Source organism: Oryzias latipes, chromosome 9, assembly GCF_002234675.1.
Source record: "Oryzias latipes chromosome 9, ASM223467v1".
NCBI classification, from domain to species: domain Eukaryota; kingdom Metazoa; phylum Chordata; class Actinopteri; order Beloniformes; family Adrianichthyidae; genus Oryzias; species Oryzias latipes.
In genome coordinates, this window is record NC_019867.2 from 11765976 (window position 1) to 11784779 (window position 18804).

Genomic DNA, 18804 nt, shown 5'->3' on the forward strand with positions numbered 1-18804 from the left:
AACCCATGTAGATGTGGACACCAGGTCTTAAGAGGTTAAGTTGAGTCATGGCATCTGGACTTAAAATGGTCATCGAGACCCACTAGACAGTCCTCTGAACCTTTTTTCTTCAATGATTTGTGATCTTCACTGGTGTCCATGGATTACATGAAATCTTTCCACCTTTATCCACCTTTGTCATGGTAGGGAGAACACGTCAATGTAAGGGTGGGGTCATCTAAGATAGCACAAGGGTTAAATGAGACCTTCAAGGATTCTGGACAAAATTTGAAGCTCGGATGCAGCCTCTGTCTCATTTTTTAGTTTGTTCAGTCACTGTTCTGAGATCCTCTGCACACAATGTAAACAAAGGAAATATCAAGTTTGCAATGATGACTCAGCAGTTCAGCTCAAACACAAATGGTTCATGTAAAAAAGAGTTAGTCTTTAATGGCTGGAAGAAATGCAATAAAAATAGGTTTGTCTCTTTTTGTGAATTTGTTTATTTTGTTATTATTTAAACAACAGAGAAAGAAGAGTATGGTCATGACAGAAAAACCTGACTGACCCCCCCCCCCAATGAGGACACTGAAGGAGTTAAAGGTAAGGGGGATTCTTCTATCTGAAATAGGACTAGATCTTGGATAACTGCATCAACTGACTTTATTTTTTACTTGTCAACCCAAATCCAAGTCTGTTTGAACATCCAGATTTAGGGCCTTTTTTCATGCAGAAAAGCAGCTCTGATTGACCCACAGAAGTTGTTGGTAAATGGTGTGTATAGTGCTTTCTACCTTCCTCAAAGGCCCAAAGTGCTTTACAAATTCCATTCACACACATATTTACACACTGGTGGCAGCTCCACTGCTGAACACTGGCACCAACCTTCCACCAGAGGCAGGGTGGGGTTTGGTGCCTTGCCCAGGGACACTTCAACACATGGGCGGGCAGGGCGGGAATCAAACCTGCAGTCTTCTGATTGGAGGTCGACTGCCCTACTGCTGCACCACAGCCGCCCCATGAATGCTCCCCAACGGCCGTTGTTAAATCATGTGCTCAAAAGCACCCGTCAGTCTTTTCCCCCGAATGACTTCAAATTTTCAAGACCAAACAGGAATCCAGCTTTGGAGGGATGTAACTTTGGTGATCATCTAAACAGCAATGAAGAGAAATGCCACCATTCTATAGAATACAGTCAAGAGACAACTGATTTAACTAAAACTGAAGTAGGCACAGGATGGAGCCCTGAGGAACACAAATATGCCAACGGGATTCTGAAAGGCAAAAAAATGTTGCCTCTGTTTTTAGAAATCTAGATGAAGAAATTTTGCTTCTGTGGTGATTTTGGAATCAGCTGTTACAGAGACTGACAGAAGAGTAGAAGAGATTACAAAAATAGATTCTTATGGCAGATCTAAACATAAAAAACCCAAAGTATGGATCCCTAAAACTCTGTCTTCATTGTTCTACACCAGTCTTTGAGTTTGTCCTTGCAAATAGAGGGTCGTGATGCTGAGGGTAGAATCTCAAGGAGGCACCAACCTCTTGCAGCGCACGCCGTGGTCATCGGCATGGCTTGGGGCTTTGCCTCAGGAAAGGATAGAAGGGAAAGTCGACTGACCCATTATCTGGAGACATTTAGCCTGCAGTCACAGAAAAATGGAGGAAAAGTCTGTTGAAAAGGCTTCCAACTAAAATAAAACGTCTTGAAATATTTGGCAAACACACGTTCATGACAAATAATCGAAGACTTGTTGTTATTGTTCACTCCTTTAGATACGTCTGAAGACAATTAGCCCTTGCAAAGTAGTTTTGCTCCGATTTCTTACTCGTTAGTGCCACCGAGTGTTGTCTTTGTTTACATCAAATGCAAGAAAGAGCTTTGTAGCATTATTAAGGATTCCTCCAACAGAAAAAAATCCTTTTTAAATATGATGATGTAAAGAAAAGGTCAATTTTAAAACTATTTAATGACTTTGTCTCCACCTGCTAACAATTTTTCCAGCAAGCTCCTCAGACAGTAAAATGTTGCCCTCTGCAGCCCCTAGCACATCATTTTCTGAGGCAGCCAGCACAAAAGGTGTAAATGTTTTAATTCGACAAAAATGAAACAAGTATACAACGAATGCGAGATAAAATATTTTGAAACTTTCGTTATAAGTCTTTGCAGATAAACCAAGACTGAAAAATCAAAAAAAAAAAAGGAAATTTAGTGACAAAAGACAAGTGTAGTAGAAGAGAGTAGTAGTATTTCTTTAAACTACTTTGATCTTCATCACAGGAAAGGACAGAGGGAGAGCAGATGTCAACTTCCTCTGATCCAAAGACATGAAAGACGCCACTTAAGTGAGTAAAAAACCATTAAGGAATGATTTTAAGGGGAAAATTGTATTGCAGCTTGAAAACTAATTACTAACAGTCTTCGTGTGCAGGTGGCGAGGATGAGCATGAGGGACATAAACTGGAGTTGATTTTAGGATTTTAGGCTAATTGACTGAGGTGTCAAGAGGTTTTTTTTTTGCTCATTTTGTGACAAAATGAGCAACACTTAACATTTTTATGTGCATTAAAGAATGTACAACATCTACCTGGAAATTGAGTTGGAGGGCTTATCACCTAAAGTGTAAAGTGGTATATAGACACACCTGTTTGACCAAGAAGTGGGTTCATGTTTATATTTGCTATTTCTGTCAAACAAAAAATCTGTCTCCGTTTTATCTTTGGCTGCTGGACAAAAATAAATATTCTCAGCAGAGTAGTGCATATAATGCATTAATCCTTAAAATTAACAGGGCCCTGCTCTTGCAGAGCCCTCTGTTGTCATCGTCACAGCTGGAGGCCTGGCCTCAGGAAGGGAAAGATGGAAAAGTTGACTCGTTGGTTAATCAGAAATCTTTTGCCTGTGCTCATAGAATAAAAAGAAAATAAAGTATGTTGAAAAAGCTTACATAAAACACAGAGTAACAATGTTCAATGTTCTGAATTACTAACGGTATTTCAAATTAACATTAAGAAAATTAACCCTTAATACATGTTCATATATTTCTTTTAATTATAAACTCCACCTAACTTTTACACAAAAACACGGAAAAAATACAAATGTAATATTGATACCAACTATTTTTAGACATAAAAAATTTTTTGACCTAATATTTATTATTGTTAACTGTTTATATTTAATTACATTTTACATTTTTTATATAAATAATTTTAAGTAGATAATTAAATATAAATTCTTATAAACACATATTGCTCCACTTTGTAACCAATTGGAAAGTAGCAGAAAAAAGTGTTACAGTAATAACTAAGAACTTTGATTTAAAATGTGTCCAATTTTTCTTTAATACACACATCAATACAGGCTACTGTGGAGGATGTTGATATTTTACTTCTTTTTATTGTAGATTTCGTATCCCTGGTGTTTGTTGCTCAAACTAAAGCTTGTACACTGCTGCAACAGTCAAATTTCCCAGGTTGGGATCAATTACTGTAAGTTTCTATATCTTTTTTTTTAAGTTAGTCAGTTGCTCATGAATGGTGAGTCTCATAAACACAACAATGGAAAATCCGACGTCCAGGGGAAATGTTTCCGATAAAGACATAAGACATAAGACAACAATGGATGTTCATTTATTAAATGTTCGAAGACTCAAAATGGGTCAAGAACATTTTTCACCAGCAGGTGGCACTAGCTAGTCATTGACCAGCCTGATCTGTTTTATATTAATTCAGAGTTCAAGAGATATGTTTAAAGACAGTAGGACATTTTAAAAAATAATAAAATAATATCACTTTCAAATTCAATTCCTTATGGCTCACAAATAATAGGTGCACAGTTGAAATTAAAACGTATACTTATTGGTTATTACAATTTTTTTTAAAATATTGTCAGAAAATACACATAATCATTTTACCTAATTTATTTGTCTATATTACGTTTCGTTTGCCATGTAGGATAAAAATGCGATGTAAAATGGAGACGATAAAAAGCTTTAGCAGGTTCTTTTTTACGTCACATTACAAGTGTTGTTTACGTTTCTTGATGCCACTTCTGACAGCAACGCGGTGTATCCTATCGGTGTCACATACTAGCAGGAAAGGAAAATTTACAGGATGTCCCTGAAGGCATAAAGAGCTCCGCCATCACCGCTACCCACTGTCCGTCAGCTTTTTTTAAGCAAGGTTCCGCTTCAGACAACCAGCTAATCGGTTTCCTGTTTTGTTCATTTGCAACATTTTGATCCACATTTGTCCTTGAAATCGTTAGGTTTTCGCTGCCATGAAGGGAATCCGTCTTTTCGTCGTTTTTTCAGTCCTGTTCGCGTTTGTGCTGTGCTCAGCTGAAGCGGGAAGGAGCAGGACCAGCACCAACAGCTTCCGAAGGGTCGCAAACGGAATTTATCAGACGTTGAGCAGCGTGTTTGGAGAGGACAACATTAGAGGCTTACACAAGGTGAATGCAGAGAAAGGGGCGCAGCAGACGGTTATGTAGGCTCTGCGTTCCAATCTGGCAAGTGGCGAACGGGAATGAATCGCTTTGCGGGCCCACCCAACACTACAATGGATGCCATTTTGAGAAAGTACCCATATTGCCATCACTTCAACTAATCAGGAATTTAAACTTTATTAATTGTGCTTTTAAGAGGTTATACCGTTTACAAAAGTATTTTTTACCCTCATCGTTTTATAACATGTTATAAATGTATTTAAGGGACGTGGAGTAAAACCTGATGTAAAGGCATCAAAGTAAAAGAAAAAAAGATGTCAGACTGTTGGCAGACATATGGAAGTCCAGCGTTTGCTTTATCGTTTCAGCGGTACTTCCGGTATTTTGAAAATGGACGTTTCCTGTTTATCCTTCAAAGTAAAAGACCGAAACATTGATAAAGTTCGAGCTGAAAATGTCACAATTAACTCTTAGTGTTACAAAAATACAGAGAACACAGAAGTTCTTCTGTTGTGGTAATGAAGAGGCATCCTAGTTCCCGTATGAGCCACCCTCGTGTGTGTGTGTGTATATATATATATATATATTTCTGAGTTATTTGTAATATATAAGTATTTAGCATTGTGTTTGGAGCACATGTAAACTTTTCACTTTTTCTGTTCAGTTTTTCTCCAAAGCAACCGAGCGTTTTGTCCATGGAGTGGACTCTTTTCTGGAAACGATCTGGAAAATCTGGTCCGATTTGCTGGATGTGATGGGAATTGATTGTAAGCCTTCACATTTAAACAAAGTGAAATCTATCACAGGAAATGGGTCATGCCTGAAAATAATTTAATCATTTTATATTTCTCTTTTCCTTTAGCATCAAACCTCAGCCATTACTTCAGCGTCACGTCTCTCACCAACTTCCCAGCGCGTGCCCTCCTTCTGGTCGCAGCTGTTCTTGTGGCCTACTGGTTCCTTTCCATGTTCCTGGGAGGTTTCTTCTACCTTCTGCACGCCATCTTTGGGCGCTTCTTCTGGCTGGCACGTGTCACGCTCTTCGCCCTCTCCTGCCTCTACATCCTGCAGAAGTTTGAAGGTGACCCCGAGCGCGCAGTACTGCCGCTGTGCTTCATCATGGCAGTGTACTTCATGACGGGTCCGGTGGGAGCCTACTGGCGCCGAGGAGGCGGGGCTGGTTCCCTGGAGGAGAAAATCGACCACCTGGACACTCAGGTCAGGCTGCTCAACATCAGGCTGAGCCGTGTTATGGACAGCATGGAGCGCAGCGGGGAGCAGTGAAGCCCAGGAACGCTGCAGCCCAGAGGAGTTTTCATGGGATGGTCGGGGACAAACCTAAGCGGTTTGTTGCTACGTTACTGTTTCTTACGCACATCCCCAGAAACACAACTACTGTAATTGTACAACTCTGTCAGTCAAAGAGAAAATTTAAAGTAGAAAAAAAGTGTTTGAAAAACTCCTGTGGGTTTTAATTTGAAGAGATGTTAAAAAAAAAAAAAATCAAGAAAACGTTTTTCGGTTTTTTTGGCATTTCAAGGTCTCCAAAGTGTTTTTTTTAATCTGTTTGAGAGTATTGGAGAAGTCTGTGATCTGTTTCTACTTGAGAAGCTACCCAACTGGAATTTCATCCCCTTTTTTCAACCTCCGACAATGCTTGTGCTTAAAAAAAGCACGGGGGGGGGGGGGGGGGGGGGGGGGGCTCCTGTATGTTTTTTTTTTATAGTATAAATACCTTAAAGAATAGGACGTAATTTGGCCTTTTTTTTAAACTGCCAAGAAAGACCTTTAAGTTGATTTGTTACAATAATTACATTTATTTATGCGGTTGTCGTCTTAAATTTGGAAACTTGTTGATGTAGTTATTTTATCAGGAGTCATCCTTCCATGGTGGTGAGCGTTTGACATCAGGACCTCTTTTTCTCCTGTAAATGTGTGAGTGTGTGTGTCTCAAGTAGTAAAATGGAAAAATGCAGTTCACTAATGTCACCATTTGACTCTGGACAAAAATACAGCCAGCAATATCTCAGGGAGTCAGCCAACACATGATGAGAAGAAATTGGATAATTTAAGATAATTTAAAAAAAAACATCCCCTGGTCTCCAAGTTGCTTAGAAACGTTTTTTTATTTCAAGTGTAATTATAGTAGTCATCATGATTTTAATAGCGACATGTGTGACGCCCTTTATCCTCAGAGGTTCAACTGAAATGTTTTAAATATAAATCAATATTGGACTTTTTGCATCCTTCGGATTGTGTTGGAGGCCAATGAAGATGCAGCCCTGAAAGCGTGGAGGCGTGTTCATGCACGCCATCACCTGGATCACTATTGTGGTTAGGGCTGCACGACATGAGAAAACTTGCGATATTAGTGATTATTATTGCGATGACGATATAACTTGCAGTATATGAACATATAGCAAAACAACCAAAAACATAATTTCCATTTCACTGCAACAGTTTAAAAATACATTCCAAATGATCCACATTTACATCGGAGACGGACATCTAACATGAAAGGGCTCCATCCGATTGGTCTGTGATGGAAAGGAGTCCGTTCGATCGGTCAATTCATGAAGGGATTTGTTTGTTTCGTTAAATACTTCCAGCTGCCATAAGATTGTTTTAGCAGATTTAAGGTAACCATTTATTGCGATTTTAACTGTCTTTTGCGATATCCATATTGCACGGCTTGATATTGCGACAACGATAAATGTGGGGTATATTGTGCAGACCTAATTGTGGTAGTTCCCAGGTAGCTTGATTGAATTTATAAAAGAATACTAATTTTTTTAATGACTAATTTAATTCCTGCCTCTTTTGTTCAGTCCAATACATTCGCTGTTTTTTTCTTCGCCTTTTGATCATGTTATATCAGTAGATCTTTAGATAACTGTAATGCATTTCTTTGTTTATGGCACATTTTCCTATAGCGAACCTCTGAGGCGTTTCTTGTGAGCCGACTTTATTTTGTCTCAAGGTTAAGGACATGTCATGTCTTTTGCTTAAGGTAGCATGTCTTTTTTTTTATGCTAATGTTAGGAGCATTCCTTTTTTCTGGTGAACCACCAAAACATGGGAGATGTTTTGTTCTCCACTGTGGGAGTTCAGAGGTCAGACTTCCTGTTTGAAAAAGGAGACCAGTTCTGCCACGTTTAAGTGTTTGGGTTTTTGTTTTATTTGTCATTCTTTGGAAGCTTTAAATCAATTGTTCTTTTTCCACCACCCAGGTGTCATGCCTGACCTGTGTGATAGATATTAAATTGTGATGCATGCTGCCTTTATTGATACACTGATCATAATGATATTGTTGACCGCTTCAGTGGAGATATCAGATTTGTTCTGTCAGATTATCCAGAACCGGATTGTACTTTTGAAGAGTTTGATTTTTTTTCTTTTTTTCACTCCTAACCTCTTTAAAATGATGGGATTGATCTGGATTCTAGCTGTCCATCATTGTGCGATGGTGTTGGTGCTCTATCACAGATCCTGACCCCTACGTCCATTTCTTTTAACAGAGAGGCAGCTCACTTGATTGTGGTGTCTTGGGATGTGCTGAGAGCCCACAGGTCAGCCTGTGAACATATGAACGCCTGAAGTTGAGAGACGAGGTTTAACTAAAGATATTTGGTGCACAAAAATGCCGTCTTTGGAAGATGTTGAGTGGGTCTTAAGGTCTTAGTAGTCCAATCTTCTTGTTTCTGTATTTTAGCTGGTTTGAAATTCAGAAAGATGTCTGTGAAATCTTATATTCAAGCACTGAAAACTGCATAAAGTAGACATTTTGTTTTTGTTGTTTGTTTCTTTTAAAGTTCTCTGGCATTTTTTTAAAACACTCAATTCAGACTAAAGGAGACGGAACACTTCATCACTGGGTTTAGATCTCACATGTTGCTGATGAAAGATATTTATTTGATGTCTAAGGTCTGATGAATGAAATGCCATCATGTGATTTTCACTGTACTGTATTTCTCCAGCTTTTCTTATTTTTGTGTTGAATTTTCTTACATGAGGCATTGATGACTCTCGTGAGCACAAATGCTTTGTGTTTTGTTTCCAGGAGGTATTTTGATATATTTTTTATCTTTGTTTCTTTAAAAAAAGCAACTTGTAAAAAAAACCAAACTGTTCTGCTGTCAGTTGAAGTGTCTTAACATGTAAACCTTTAATGTTTTTTTGTGTAGTTTTGTGTGTGTGTGTGTGTTGACAGAGTGAAAATGAGGTCCAGATTTGAATAAACAGTGCAGTACTATGTACCTGAATGTCCTCTTGGTTTTCTTTCTTCTTAAGAAAAATAAAATACAACCTACTTACAATAAACAGCTCCAGAATTAAATATGCATAAAAGTGACGTTTTGAAAAAAACTCGTTTGGCATTCATTTTAGATCTAAGCATTTTCTTGACAGTAGGTGGCAGTAGTGAGTTTTGTAGCTATTACATATAATGGCAACAAGTGAACAGTTCATAAAGAGGGTATGAAGGTATTTGGAACGTTAGACCCCTGATGATCCGAATAAAACGCTTTGCTGAAAAGAACCACACTACAAAAAAGTATTACTGAATTACAAGATGAAGTTTTTTTATTTTAGCAAGTCTCAAGTCATTTAAATTGAAACTGCTAAACATTTCTTTAGATTTGATCTATTAGATCTAAAAAAAGAGGAATATTTAACAGAATATTTTCTTCTAAGCTCCGTCATTAACACTTTACACACATCATGATGGAATTCATCTTGCCAGTATTAAGCAGGAAGTGACCAAAATTACAATTTAACTATGACATATCAACATGGAAGCTATGGTTACATCATTTAATTTAAAAAAAATAACTCATTCTATCCATAGTGGTTTGATATTGCAAAGGTCAAAGTTACCACAGCAAAAGATCAACTCTAAGTGGCTTCTGTAAAAATGATCAAAATATGAAATGTTTTCCTACATGAAACACAGATATTCGTTTAAACTAGTAAAAATCCATCTAACGGAATGTTTTCTCTTTTTTTTTTCAATTGGTTTACAACCAAAAAAGTTTGTAAATATACAAAAAAAAATAAAAGGTTATAGGTGGCTTCAGATTCTCTAAGTAAACTTTACTATATAGAAGAAGTAGTTTAGCTCTATAAATATAAAAACTAATTTGTCTGTACTGTTTCACATTATCAATTAAATATGCAGTGCTTAAAAATATTAAATAAGGTCATTTATTCGATTTTTTTAACAAAAAAAGAGGACATTCTTTAAAACATGAATGAATAGTCATTTTTAAAAGATCTCCACTGTGTTTGGGTTTTTTTCTTTTTGGTTCTAGGAGACAAATGCGTTTATGATTGACTCAAATTTGAGAGGTCAAGATCAATCTATCCCACCAAGTTGCACAGCTAAGAACTAGTAACACTCATCTCAATAATAGCAGTTAAAATTTGAACAATATTGGCAGAAAGTGAGACTGGAATGCCCGTCTGAACGTGACAGGCTGCTGGAACCAATAACACGTATGCATTCAGGTTTACCCTCTTCAGTAACCAATAGGTCAACTGCACAGGAACCTTTCAATAGCTGTTTTTTTTTAATACCTGGTTCTAACTATTTCTGTCAAGTGGAGTTCAATCATCAGACGAGAGCCAGGGTGCACTGGTACAAAGCCCTCTTTTACCAGTAGTTCATTATTTTTAAAAGAAAAATAAGGAACTGTAAAAAACCTAAACTATTCTGCTGTGATACCAAAGTAGTTCAGTCTGAAGTTGTCAGTTTGTGGCCCTGTGTGGATCATGTTCAAAAACTTTCCCAAACAAACAGGATGGTTCTGTCCAGATCCTTTTAGAGACTGATCCAGTGTTTTGATCCTAACAAGTCCTCACAACTTTGCCAAACGGATCATTTTGTAACGTTGACCGAGAAAAGATGCAGCCTCCAAACATCGTCTGTTCCCGTTGTCATACACCTCTGCATTGTTCTTAACATGGAAGCTTTTCCTGAAGCCAAAAATAGATAATTATGTTCAAAAAAGAGATGTTTGTGTTATCAAAAACGAGCCACGACTCTGATGTCCAGGCCTGCCGAGCCGCCTGAGCCGGTACCAGCAGCCTGGTTCTCCTGCGATCCTTCTTCCAGCTGGATATGGTGAAGCCCAGAGTTGAAGCTGGCACACAATATATTGCTGAGATCACTGGGAGCCAGAGAAACCAGTGGACCGGCACCGTCCAGTGACAGCGTTCCAAGACAAACTGAAATGAGAATGACGAGTTAGAAAAGGCTGGATTTTCCAGGAAAAAAAAAAAAACTCGCTCTTTATCCAGGACTTCACCTGCTGTATTTTGATCCCATATTTTGACTGAGCTGTCATGAGAAGAAGTTGCAACTCTTGCCGTGCCACCACAGCAAACGGGCAGAAACACACAGCAGGCTGTGGTCTGGAGATGACCTCTGTACTCCACAACTTTACAGCCAGGCTGCCGCAGGTCCCACAGCTGACAACAGAGACACAGCTCTTCTAATTGCACACAGACACCTCAAATCTCTCAAGACTTCCTCTACAAACAGGGGAAGAACATTTATGGTGATTCATTTTTCTACAAACTACATAAAGCTCCAAAAAAATTGTAGACAGAGTCATCCTCACAGAGGCAGAGCTGTTGTTTAAAGACCCACTCTGATAAAAAAATGACACCTTTTTTTTTTTATTCCTATTTTGCCTACAAACAGTGTAATTGTAATAAAAAGACCACTGGAAAAGCTTTGAAAATAGATCCAAAGAAATGATAGGAGTGGGACTTTAACCCTGTCAAGCCCCAAAAAGCTTCTTATGGTCTCACCGTGGCTTCACACCCCTGGCCTCCAAAGCCGTTGCTGCTGGAAATCAAGTAGTTCCCATTTGGAGAGACGTCACAGTGTGTCTGGATGTATTGCTTAGCCGGAAAGGTGTTGGTCACCTGCCATGAACGGCTGTCCCAGACTCTGCACAGAGAAACAAGTGTGAAACATTGCACCTTACACATGGAGTTACCGTGACAACGTCCACCCTCTGCTGCTGTTTTTAACAGAAACCACACTCCAGCAGTCCAGGTGTTCAAGACCAACAATTTAACAAGAACGATCCTTTGTAAAGTCAAGAGAGATTCAATACACACTGCATTATTTACTTTACTACAAAACAATCAACTGCAAAAGTGGGTCATTAAACACAGGTATCAAGATTTCCACATATAGTCTGGAAATGTCCTGACTCTCAACACTGATAGGTCAAACATTCAGAAAGTCATCAGTATGTTTTCATCTTTCCATCTACTTTCAAAGGGTCTTTTAATTGTGATTATGCCATTATTAGTCAATATGAAAAAAAACTTTTTCTAGAACATAGTTTCTGCAGACCTGCAGGAGTTCATAAGAAATTTGCCTCTGAGTTATGGGCGGGGCAAATAGTCCCCCGCCCCCTCCAGTCTCCCATAACTGAGCTATCCGTTTACACTCTGAACCACTAGCTTACAGCTCCAACCTAAAATTACCAGTGCATCAACATTTTTGAGCAATATTGGAGCTATCCAGCTTGATAACAGTTTTGATCCAGATTCCAGCTCAGACGAGGAAAATGTTCATGGATCTATTTGTCTGCAAGTGGATGCATCAGAATGGAGTGGAGCAGGGAGCTTGTGGTTCGCCCTGTGTGTTTTTTTTCACGCTCTTTTTCAAAAAGATTTTATTCGTCTGCTCCCGATCTACGATTTAAATAAAGAAATACTCAGAAATGCAATTTCAAGCTTACATTTCTTTACATGTGTCCTACATCAACAGAAAAATGCCACCAGAACATGTTAAAAACATCAAAAACGTGATTATCATCAGAGTGGGTCTTTAAATGATTTGTTTTTTAAATAACCTGACATTAACTATAAGTTCAGAGTTCCGACCTGAATGCATTACAAATTTATAAAAGCATAACAATGCTGGTACCTTATGGTTTTATCCTCAGAGGTCTGGACGACAGAGGAGCTAGCCGGAACCCAGCAAACATGAGTCACCTAGACAACGACAGTTCAGTGGAAAAACATCCCATCCTGCACTACAGGAATTCAAAATGGAAAAAAAATGACTTTTTTTGCTTTGAATTTCGTTTTTTATCTTACCAGGTTTCTAGAGATATTGTGTCTCTGTTCACATTTTGCAGTTTCGATATCCCACAGGCACATCCAGTTATCTCGAGAGCCCGTGCACAGCTTTGTCCCATCTGTATACAGGTTTTAGACATAAAGAAACAAGACTAACAAATGGAGAACGTGGCAAATATAAAATTAAGTCAAGACATTCTGACATGATAGGAAAAATGTGTCAGTCAGAAATAAATATCAAATTAGTTTTTTTATGGTTGATAGAAAGCTGCAGAAGAGGACAGTCTATAGAATAATTCTTCATATTGGGAGTGATGCTGCTGTGCCTGTAGAGTCAGACAGCTCAATCCAGCCTTGTGAGAATTGTGGAACACATGAAACGTTTTACCAAATATGCCCAGTGATTTAATAAAATGACAGATTCTGGTCAGGTCTCCTCAAAGGATCACTCAAACAGCAAACGATCTACAGCTAATGCCTGAGTGAGAGCAAAAGCAAACCAGCTGTAGAGTCTCTGTGGATGTACCTGGGCTGACAGCTATCCCATTAACCACCAACTCGTGCCCACAAAACTCTTGAATGGGCTCGTCTCCCTGGTTTAGGTCCCACATCAGAACAGTCTTGTCCCGTGAGGCACTAAAGATCCATGTACTACCTGGATAACAAAGCACCTGAAGGAGACGCAGAGGAAGAGTTTACAGAAGATAAGACCTTCATTAGTCGTATGTCTGGTCAACGGCTCTGACGAGCATCCGCCTTTTATCAGTTTGTTCACACGCAGCATTAACGTTACCTTGGTAACCTCTCGGTTGTGGCCCTGGAAGGACTGACACGTCCGGCCTTGTCTCCAGTCGTACACTACAACAGCCTATAGAGGTGAACACATAAACAGCTTTAACACCCAAAAATCTGCATGAGTAAGAAATGCTAACAAAGTTTATCAAACCAGTGAATAGAGTGTATCATATGTATGCATGAATATCCTAAAACACCTTGTTAATGTTAGAAATGTAAAATAATTGGGGATTAACTTGGATTGTAACTCTTTAACATGTGTGAATTTTGGATTCAAACCCACCTGGTCAGTCCCACCAGAGACACACAAATCCGGGCTGAGGTTAGTCACAGTGTTGACGGATCCGTGATGGGCTGGTTCGTACTGCAGCACCTGACTGTCACAGGAGTTCTCGGCCTTCTCTCCCTGAGATGCTCTGCACAGAGCAGAGGCAACATGAAGACATTCCCACAACAGTAGAAACAAAGAATTTAAATTTCCCGAATGTATGCAAAGCATAATTCTCCCTATTTTTCTGCTTTATTCAAAAAATAAAGAATTTCTACTTTAAATATCCCAAAGCTCTGTTTTTTTTTTTTTTTGTGTTTTTTTTTTACTATTCTCATTTTATTTTCAGTTACAATTCAGATTTTTTCTGACTCAAATCATCATCATGTTCAATGATGAATTAATTCCTACTTTTTTGGGGTAAACATAGCCAGGTTGATCAATCCAATTTCTATCAAACTTTACTGTAGAAGTTATACACTGTAAAAAAGTCTTTAAGGGGTTTTGTTCACGTCACTCTTTATATCTAAAATAAAATAATTAATAAAACATATTTTTCTTGAATTATTTGGTTCTCTAAAAGTAATTTTTAAAGTTTACAAACAAAATGTGAATGTTGGCTGCAAAGTTTCTTTTCTTAACTTATTGGTTGATGCTGTACCTTGAGGTTTTTATAATGTACATTGACTCAAAAACGGTTGAAAAATAAAAATCACTAGTCTAGATGATTTTTTTTTTTTAGCTTTTTAACGTGCAGAATGCAATTTTGATTGAAATACCAATCTGAATGTACCTGTACCGGTCAGACCTCTTTCGAAACTTGCTCTGTAGTTTGCCCATGTCTGGATACAGGAACCTGCAGCCACACTAACACACAAAATATAGATCACATGATTTCAAAGAATCATTCTTGGATTGTACTCACGGTGTGAAATGATTTGAGATATTTGCATAGTTGCTGCAAAGTTACAATTTGTCTCGTTTTAAGAGCTCTGTAAATGAATTTGCAGAGCATAATCACGTTAAGCACTGCATGCAGAAGGAAATCTCCTGTGTGCTCGATATTCATTATATCATGCTCTCAGTCAGATTAAAACAACTACTACACAAAAACCACTTTCTCACGCACTGCACAAAGCTCCGCCCTCATTATCCCCGCAAACTTCTCAACCCAGCAACAGGAAGGCGAGAGCCCAAATCCTATTAGCGCCGCGTCATTACCGTCACAAGGAATTAGTCATTCCAAAACACCTGCTATAAAGTGTTTGCACTCGTTATGCAACAAGTCCAGCTTTTTCACCTTTATTATGACAAATTAGGAGCGCATATATTTCACAGAAACACATATTATACCTGTCTCTAGGAGGTGTGGTCGCGGTATGAAGTGGAGTTAGTAGATCCTTGCCATGCTAACTAATCTTTCCCGGTCATGCTAAGAGAGATCATCAGTGGCACTGAAACGTGTTTTACACAGCGTAAAAGTTAGAAAGGTCGCTGTTAAAACGGGAGTAAGACGTATCCCACGGAATGCCATCGTAGTTTGACGTTGTAAGAAAGGGTACAAAAGTGTCGTTCAACTAGAACAAACCCAGCCCCCTCTGCGTAGCGACCGTGAAGCGACGCTTTCTCGTATCTAGGAAAGAGCCGCTCGTGTGTCACGTGACTCGCAGACGGGAAAACACCGGAAGTCCGTTTTCTTTTACAAAATAAAACCTGCTTATCTATTACAGCACCCCCAAAGTCCTATCCTCAACTTTACAGTCTCCTCTCCTTAACATTTGCATATTTACACAGATGTGTTGTCAAGCCTTTCTGCCTTCATTTGCTTTTATTTTCTCTGCCAACATAAATCCATTCCTCCTCTCTTTAACCATTTTCAAACAATACACTGTAGATCAACATCACCGGTGGCGGTCGTCGTTAACCTAGGCTTGCATATAAAAGTTTCTTCCTGATTTGCATGACTGATTGGGTTTTGGTTTTATCCCTTCCTGAAGCAACCCTCTGCCTTTACGTGGACTTGGGAAGAAGAATATTGAAGCCTTGGATTGTGCCATCTTGTGGTTGCACTCCAGAATTCAAAGGTTCATTAAGATTTATTAAAACCAATAACAAAAAAGCACTTCATTAAAAGTGATTTAAATATTAAAAAGTGATTTAAATAAGGTTTTTAGGTCTACATTTTAAACACAACATTTATTTGAGTAAGACAGAATCTTTTAGAGAGCCAATCTAACTACACAAATAGTTAAAAATAATATTTGTTGTTTAAATTATTACACATAGGTAACATATTAAGAGATTTTTTTGTTTCCTCTAACAAGATCACTTTTTTATCAAAGTTATTTCTTTCTAAATAAAGCAGTTTTATGTTTTGTAATAAACTAAAGCCTGAGATAAGGATTTTCGCAGTCCCATATCAAATGAACAATTTTTCTCTGATATTGGGAATAAAGTTTTAGCTGTTTCTATGAGGTTTATTTATTTTACATTTTTAAGTTATTTAGAGGTTTCTGCCAGAAGCATGTGCTATCCAAAACTGACACCAAATGCTAATGGGTTGTTTTTGCATTGCAAAAGATGTGACTAAATTGAGAGTTCTTTAGATATTATGATCACACAGCCTTTTTTTCAGTTCTTGTCCTGTTTCATAAATGGATTTACGAATGCTGACACTCATTCTCAAATTTATGTGTAACCTGTTAGTGCCTTACTAACTTCTTCAAGTTATAGAAATGTGAGTTTTTCTGAGGATTTAGAAATGGAAGGCAATCACCATATAAATGGTTTCTTGTAGTGTCTCTGTATTCAGTAAAGCCATTGCTGACACAAAGTTAGGCCTGTCATAAACAAAATATTTCTTAGACGTCTCAGCATTACAGCCATTCAGCTGTCTGACAATCAGTAGAGATTCTCTAAATTTCTACATTTTTTGTATAGTTATATGCTACAAAAGTTGTACAATTTAAGTGCTTTCCAATTAATCTAAACCTAAAAGAATCAGAATCAGCTTTATTGGCCAAGTACAGTTTATATACAAGGAATTTGGCTTTGGTGTATTGTGTTCTCGTGCAAACTATAGCAAGGCATAAGAAGGTGTAAAGGGGTAGAGACAAAAAAGGATAAATAAATAAAAAATAAAATGAAGATAGATATAAGGATAAATGACATAACTAAATAAAAAAGCAACAGTATGTTCCGGTGTGACAATTCTCATGTTTGGGTTCCGTGCTCTGTGAGTGGCCAGGAGTTCATCAGAGTGACGGCTCAGGGGAAGAAGCTGACTTTGTGGCAAGTGGTTATGGCGCACATTGTCCTAAGATGCTGGCCTGACAGGAGAAGGCTGAAAAGGTAGTGTCCGGGATGAGAGGGGTCTTTTGCGATTCTACCGGCCCGATTCCAGATCCTGGACCAGTACAGGTCCTGAATGGAAGGACGGTTGGTGACAATAATCCTCTCAGCAGATCTTATGATTCTCTGCAGTGTGTTCCTGTCGTGCCTAGTTGCTGATCCAAACCAGACTGTGATGGATGTGGTCAGGACAGACTGAATGACTGTAGTGTAGAAGATGGTCAGCAGCTCCTGAGGCAGGTTGAACTTCTTGAGTTGTCGCAGGAAGTACAAACTCTGCTGAGCCTTTTTCCAGAGTGTGTATTGAATGGTTTGCTGCAGGAATCTTTTTCTTTTATAACCATAAATGCAAACGACCCAATTGAAGGTAAACAAGTTTTATTTTTAAATGAAATGTGCAGAAATTAGTTGCCAAAATGTTTTGTAAAACTGTGCATTTGTTGTCAGCCTTAATGCCTTTCCTGCATCTTAACTCAACTGCAGGGTTTATGTCAATTTTCTAAAATGCTGCTTGGACACAATATACAGAACCACAAACAATATTTTAAAATGAAGAGAAATGCATTTCTTATTTATTTTTAAGTACTTCAATGCTATAACAGATAAAATATTGTAGTCATTTGTTGACTGATGCCAACAAATTCAGCAAATTCAATTTAGTGTACTTCATGTATACAAAGTCTATACTAAAAGTGAGTTACTATACTTAAAGCTTACTTTTGATATACAATCTATATATTGTAAACTTTAAATGTTCCAGTGTAGTCTGTAGAAGTCTTTCGTTAGTATCCTGCCACACTACAAATACACTTGCTGGCCACTTTATTAGGCACTCCTGTCAAACTGCTCATTAATGTACATTTCTAATCAGACAATCACATGTCAGCAACTGAATGCATTTAGGCATGTAGACATGGTCAAGATGTTCTGCTGTAGTTCAAACTGAACATCAAAATGGGGAAGAAAGGTGATCTAAGTGACTTTGAACCAGACCTGGTTGTTGGTGCCGGACGGGCTGGTCTGAGTATTTCAGAAACTGCTGATCTACTGGGATTTTCACCCACAACCACCTCTAGGGTTTGCAGAGAATGGTCTGAAAAAAAGAAAATATCCTGTAAGCAGCAGTTCTGTGGACAGAAATGACTTGTTGATGCCAGAGGTCAGAGGAGAATGGCCAGACTCGTTCCAGCTGATAGAAAAAAAAAACAGAAACTCAAATAACCACTGGTTACAGACGAGGTCTGAAGAAGAGAATCACCGAAAGTACACAGACGGCCTAGTAGAAAACCACACCGGGTGCCAGTCCTGTCAGAAAACAGAGGCTACAATTTGCACAGGTTTACTACAATAATGGGCCTACAATAGAAGATTGGAAAAATGTTGTCTGGTCTGATGAGTCTCCATTTCTGCTGCCACATTCGGATGGTAGGGTCAGAATTTGGCGTCAACAACATGAAAACATGGATCCATCCTGCCTTGTATCAACAGTTAAAGCTGCTGCTGGTGGTGTAGTGGTGTGGAGGATATTTCCTTGGCACACTTTGGGCCTCTTGGTACTAGTTGAAAACGGTTCCATTGCCACAGCCTACCTGAGTGTTGATGCTGACCATGCCTATCTCTCTATGACCACATCTTCTGATGACTACTTCCAGCAGCATAAGGCGCCATGTCATAAAACTGGAATCATCTCAGACTGGTGTCTTGAATATGACAATGAGTTAAGTGGACTCAAACGGCGTCCACGGTCACCAGATCTAAACCCAATATATCACCTTCGGGATGTGGTGGAACAGGAGATCAACATCATGGATGTGCAGACGACAAGTCTGCAGCAACTACATCGTGCTTTCATGTCAATATG

At 38.5% G+C, this 18804-nt stretch overlaps 2 protein-coding genes across 3 annotated transcripts; one reads left to right on the plus strand and one right to left on the minus strand.

The window, feature by feature from the left end:
* Positions 1-4092: 4092 nt before the first annotated feature.
* bri3bp (BRI3 binding protein) lies at positions 4093-5929 on the plus strand. The gene is made up of 3 exons (XM_004072345.4): positions 4093-4432; positions 5091-5193; positions 5289-5929. The coding sequence occupies exons 1-3, from the start codon at positions 4259-4261 to the stop codon at positions 5708-5710; spliced, it is 699 nt and encodes a 232-aa protein (XP_004072393.1). The 5' UTR covers positions 4093-4258; the 3' UTR covers positions 5711-5929.
* Positions 5930-7446: 1517 nt separating this feature from the next.
* Positions 7447-15259, minus strand: wdr31 (WD repeat domain 31). Of its 2 annotated transcripts, none has more exons than XM_011479090.3 (10): positions 14946-15259; positions 14386-14459; positions 13608-13740; positions 13323-13397; positions 13056-13200; positions 12548-12648; positions 12375-12442; positions 11240-11381; positions 10732-10894; positions 7447-10651 (listed from the first exon to the last, which is right to left on the minus strand). In XM_011479090.3, exons 2-10 carry the CDS (start codon positions 14430-14432, stop codon positions 10449-10451), a joined length of 1077 nt encoding a protein of 358 aa, XP_011477392.1. In that variant the 5' UTR covers positions 14433-14459; positions 14946-15259; the 3' UTR covers positions 7447-10448. The 2 variants fall into 2 exon arrangements, with proteins under 2 accessions (XP_011477392.1, XP_020561519.1); XM_020705860.2 differs by lacking the exon at positions 14946-15259 and adding an exon at positions 14722-14927.
* Positions 15260-18804: the final 3545 nt, after the last annotated feature.

Coding starts and splice junctions, on each gene's coding strand:
- bri3bp (XM_004072345.4), top strand. CDS start 4,259: ATGAAGGGAATCCGTCTTTTCGTCGTTTTTTCAGTCCTGTTCGCGTTT. Junction 4,433..5,090: donor ACATTAGAGGCTTACACAAG/GTGAATGCAGAG, acceptor TTTTCTGTTCAG/TTTTTCTCCAAAGCAACCGA. Junction 5,194..5,288: donor GGATGTGATGGGAATTGATT/GTAAGCCTTCAC, acceptor CTTTTCCTTTAG/CATCAAACCTCAGCCATTAC.
- wdr31 (XM_020705860.2), bottom strand. CDS start 14,742: ATGAGGGCGGAGCTTTGTGCA. Junction 14,460..14,721: donor TGAGGGCGGAGCTTTGTGCA/GTGCGTGAGAAA, acceptor TTTGTGTGTTAG/TGTGGCTGCAGGTTCCTGTA. Junction 10,895..11,239: donor GCCAGGGGTGTGAAGCCACG/GTGAGACCATAA, acceptor CTCTGTTGTCAG/CTGTGGGACCTGCGGCAGCC.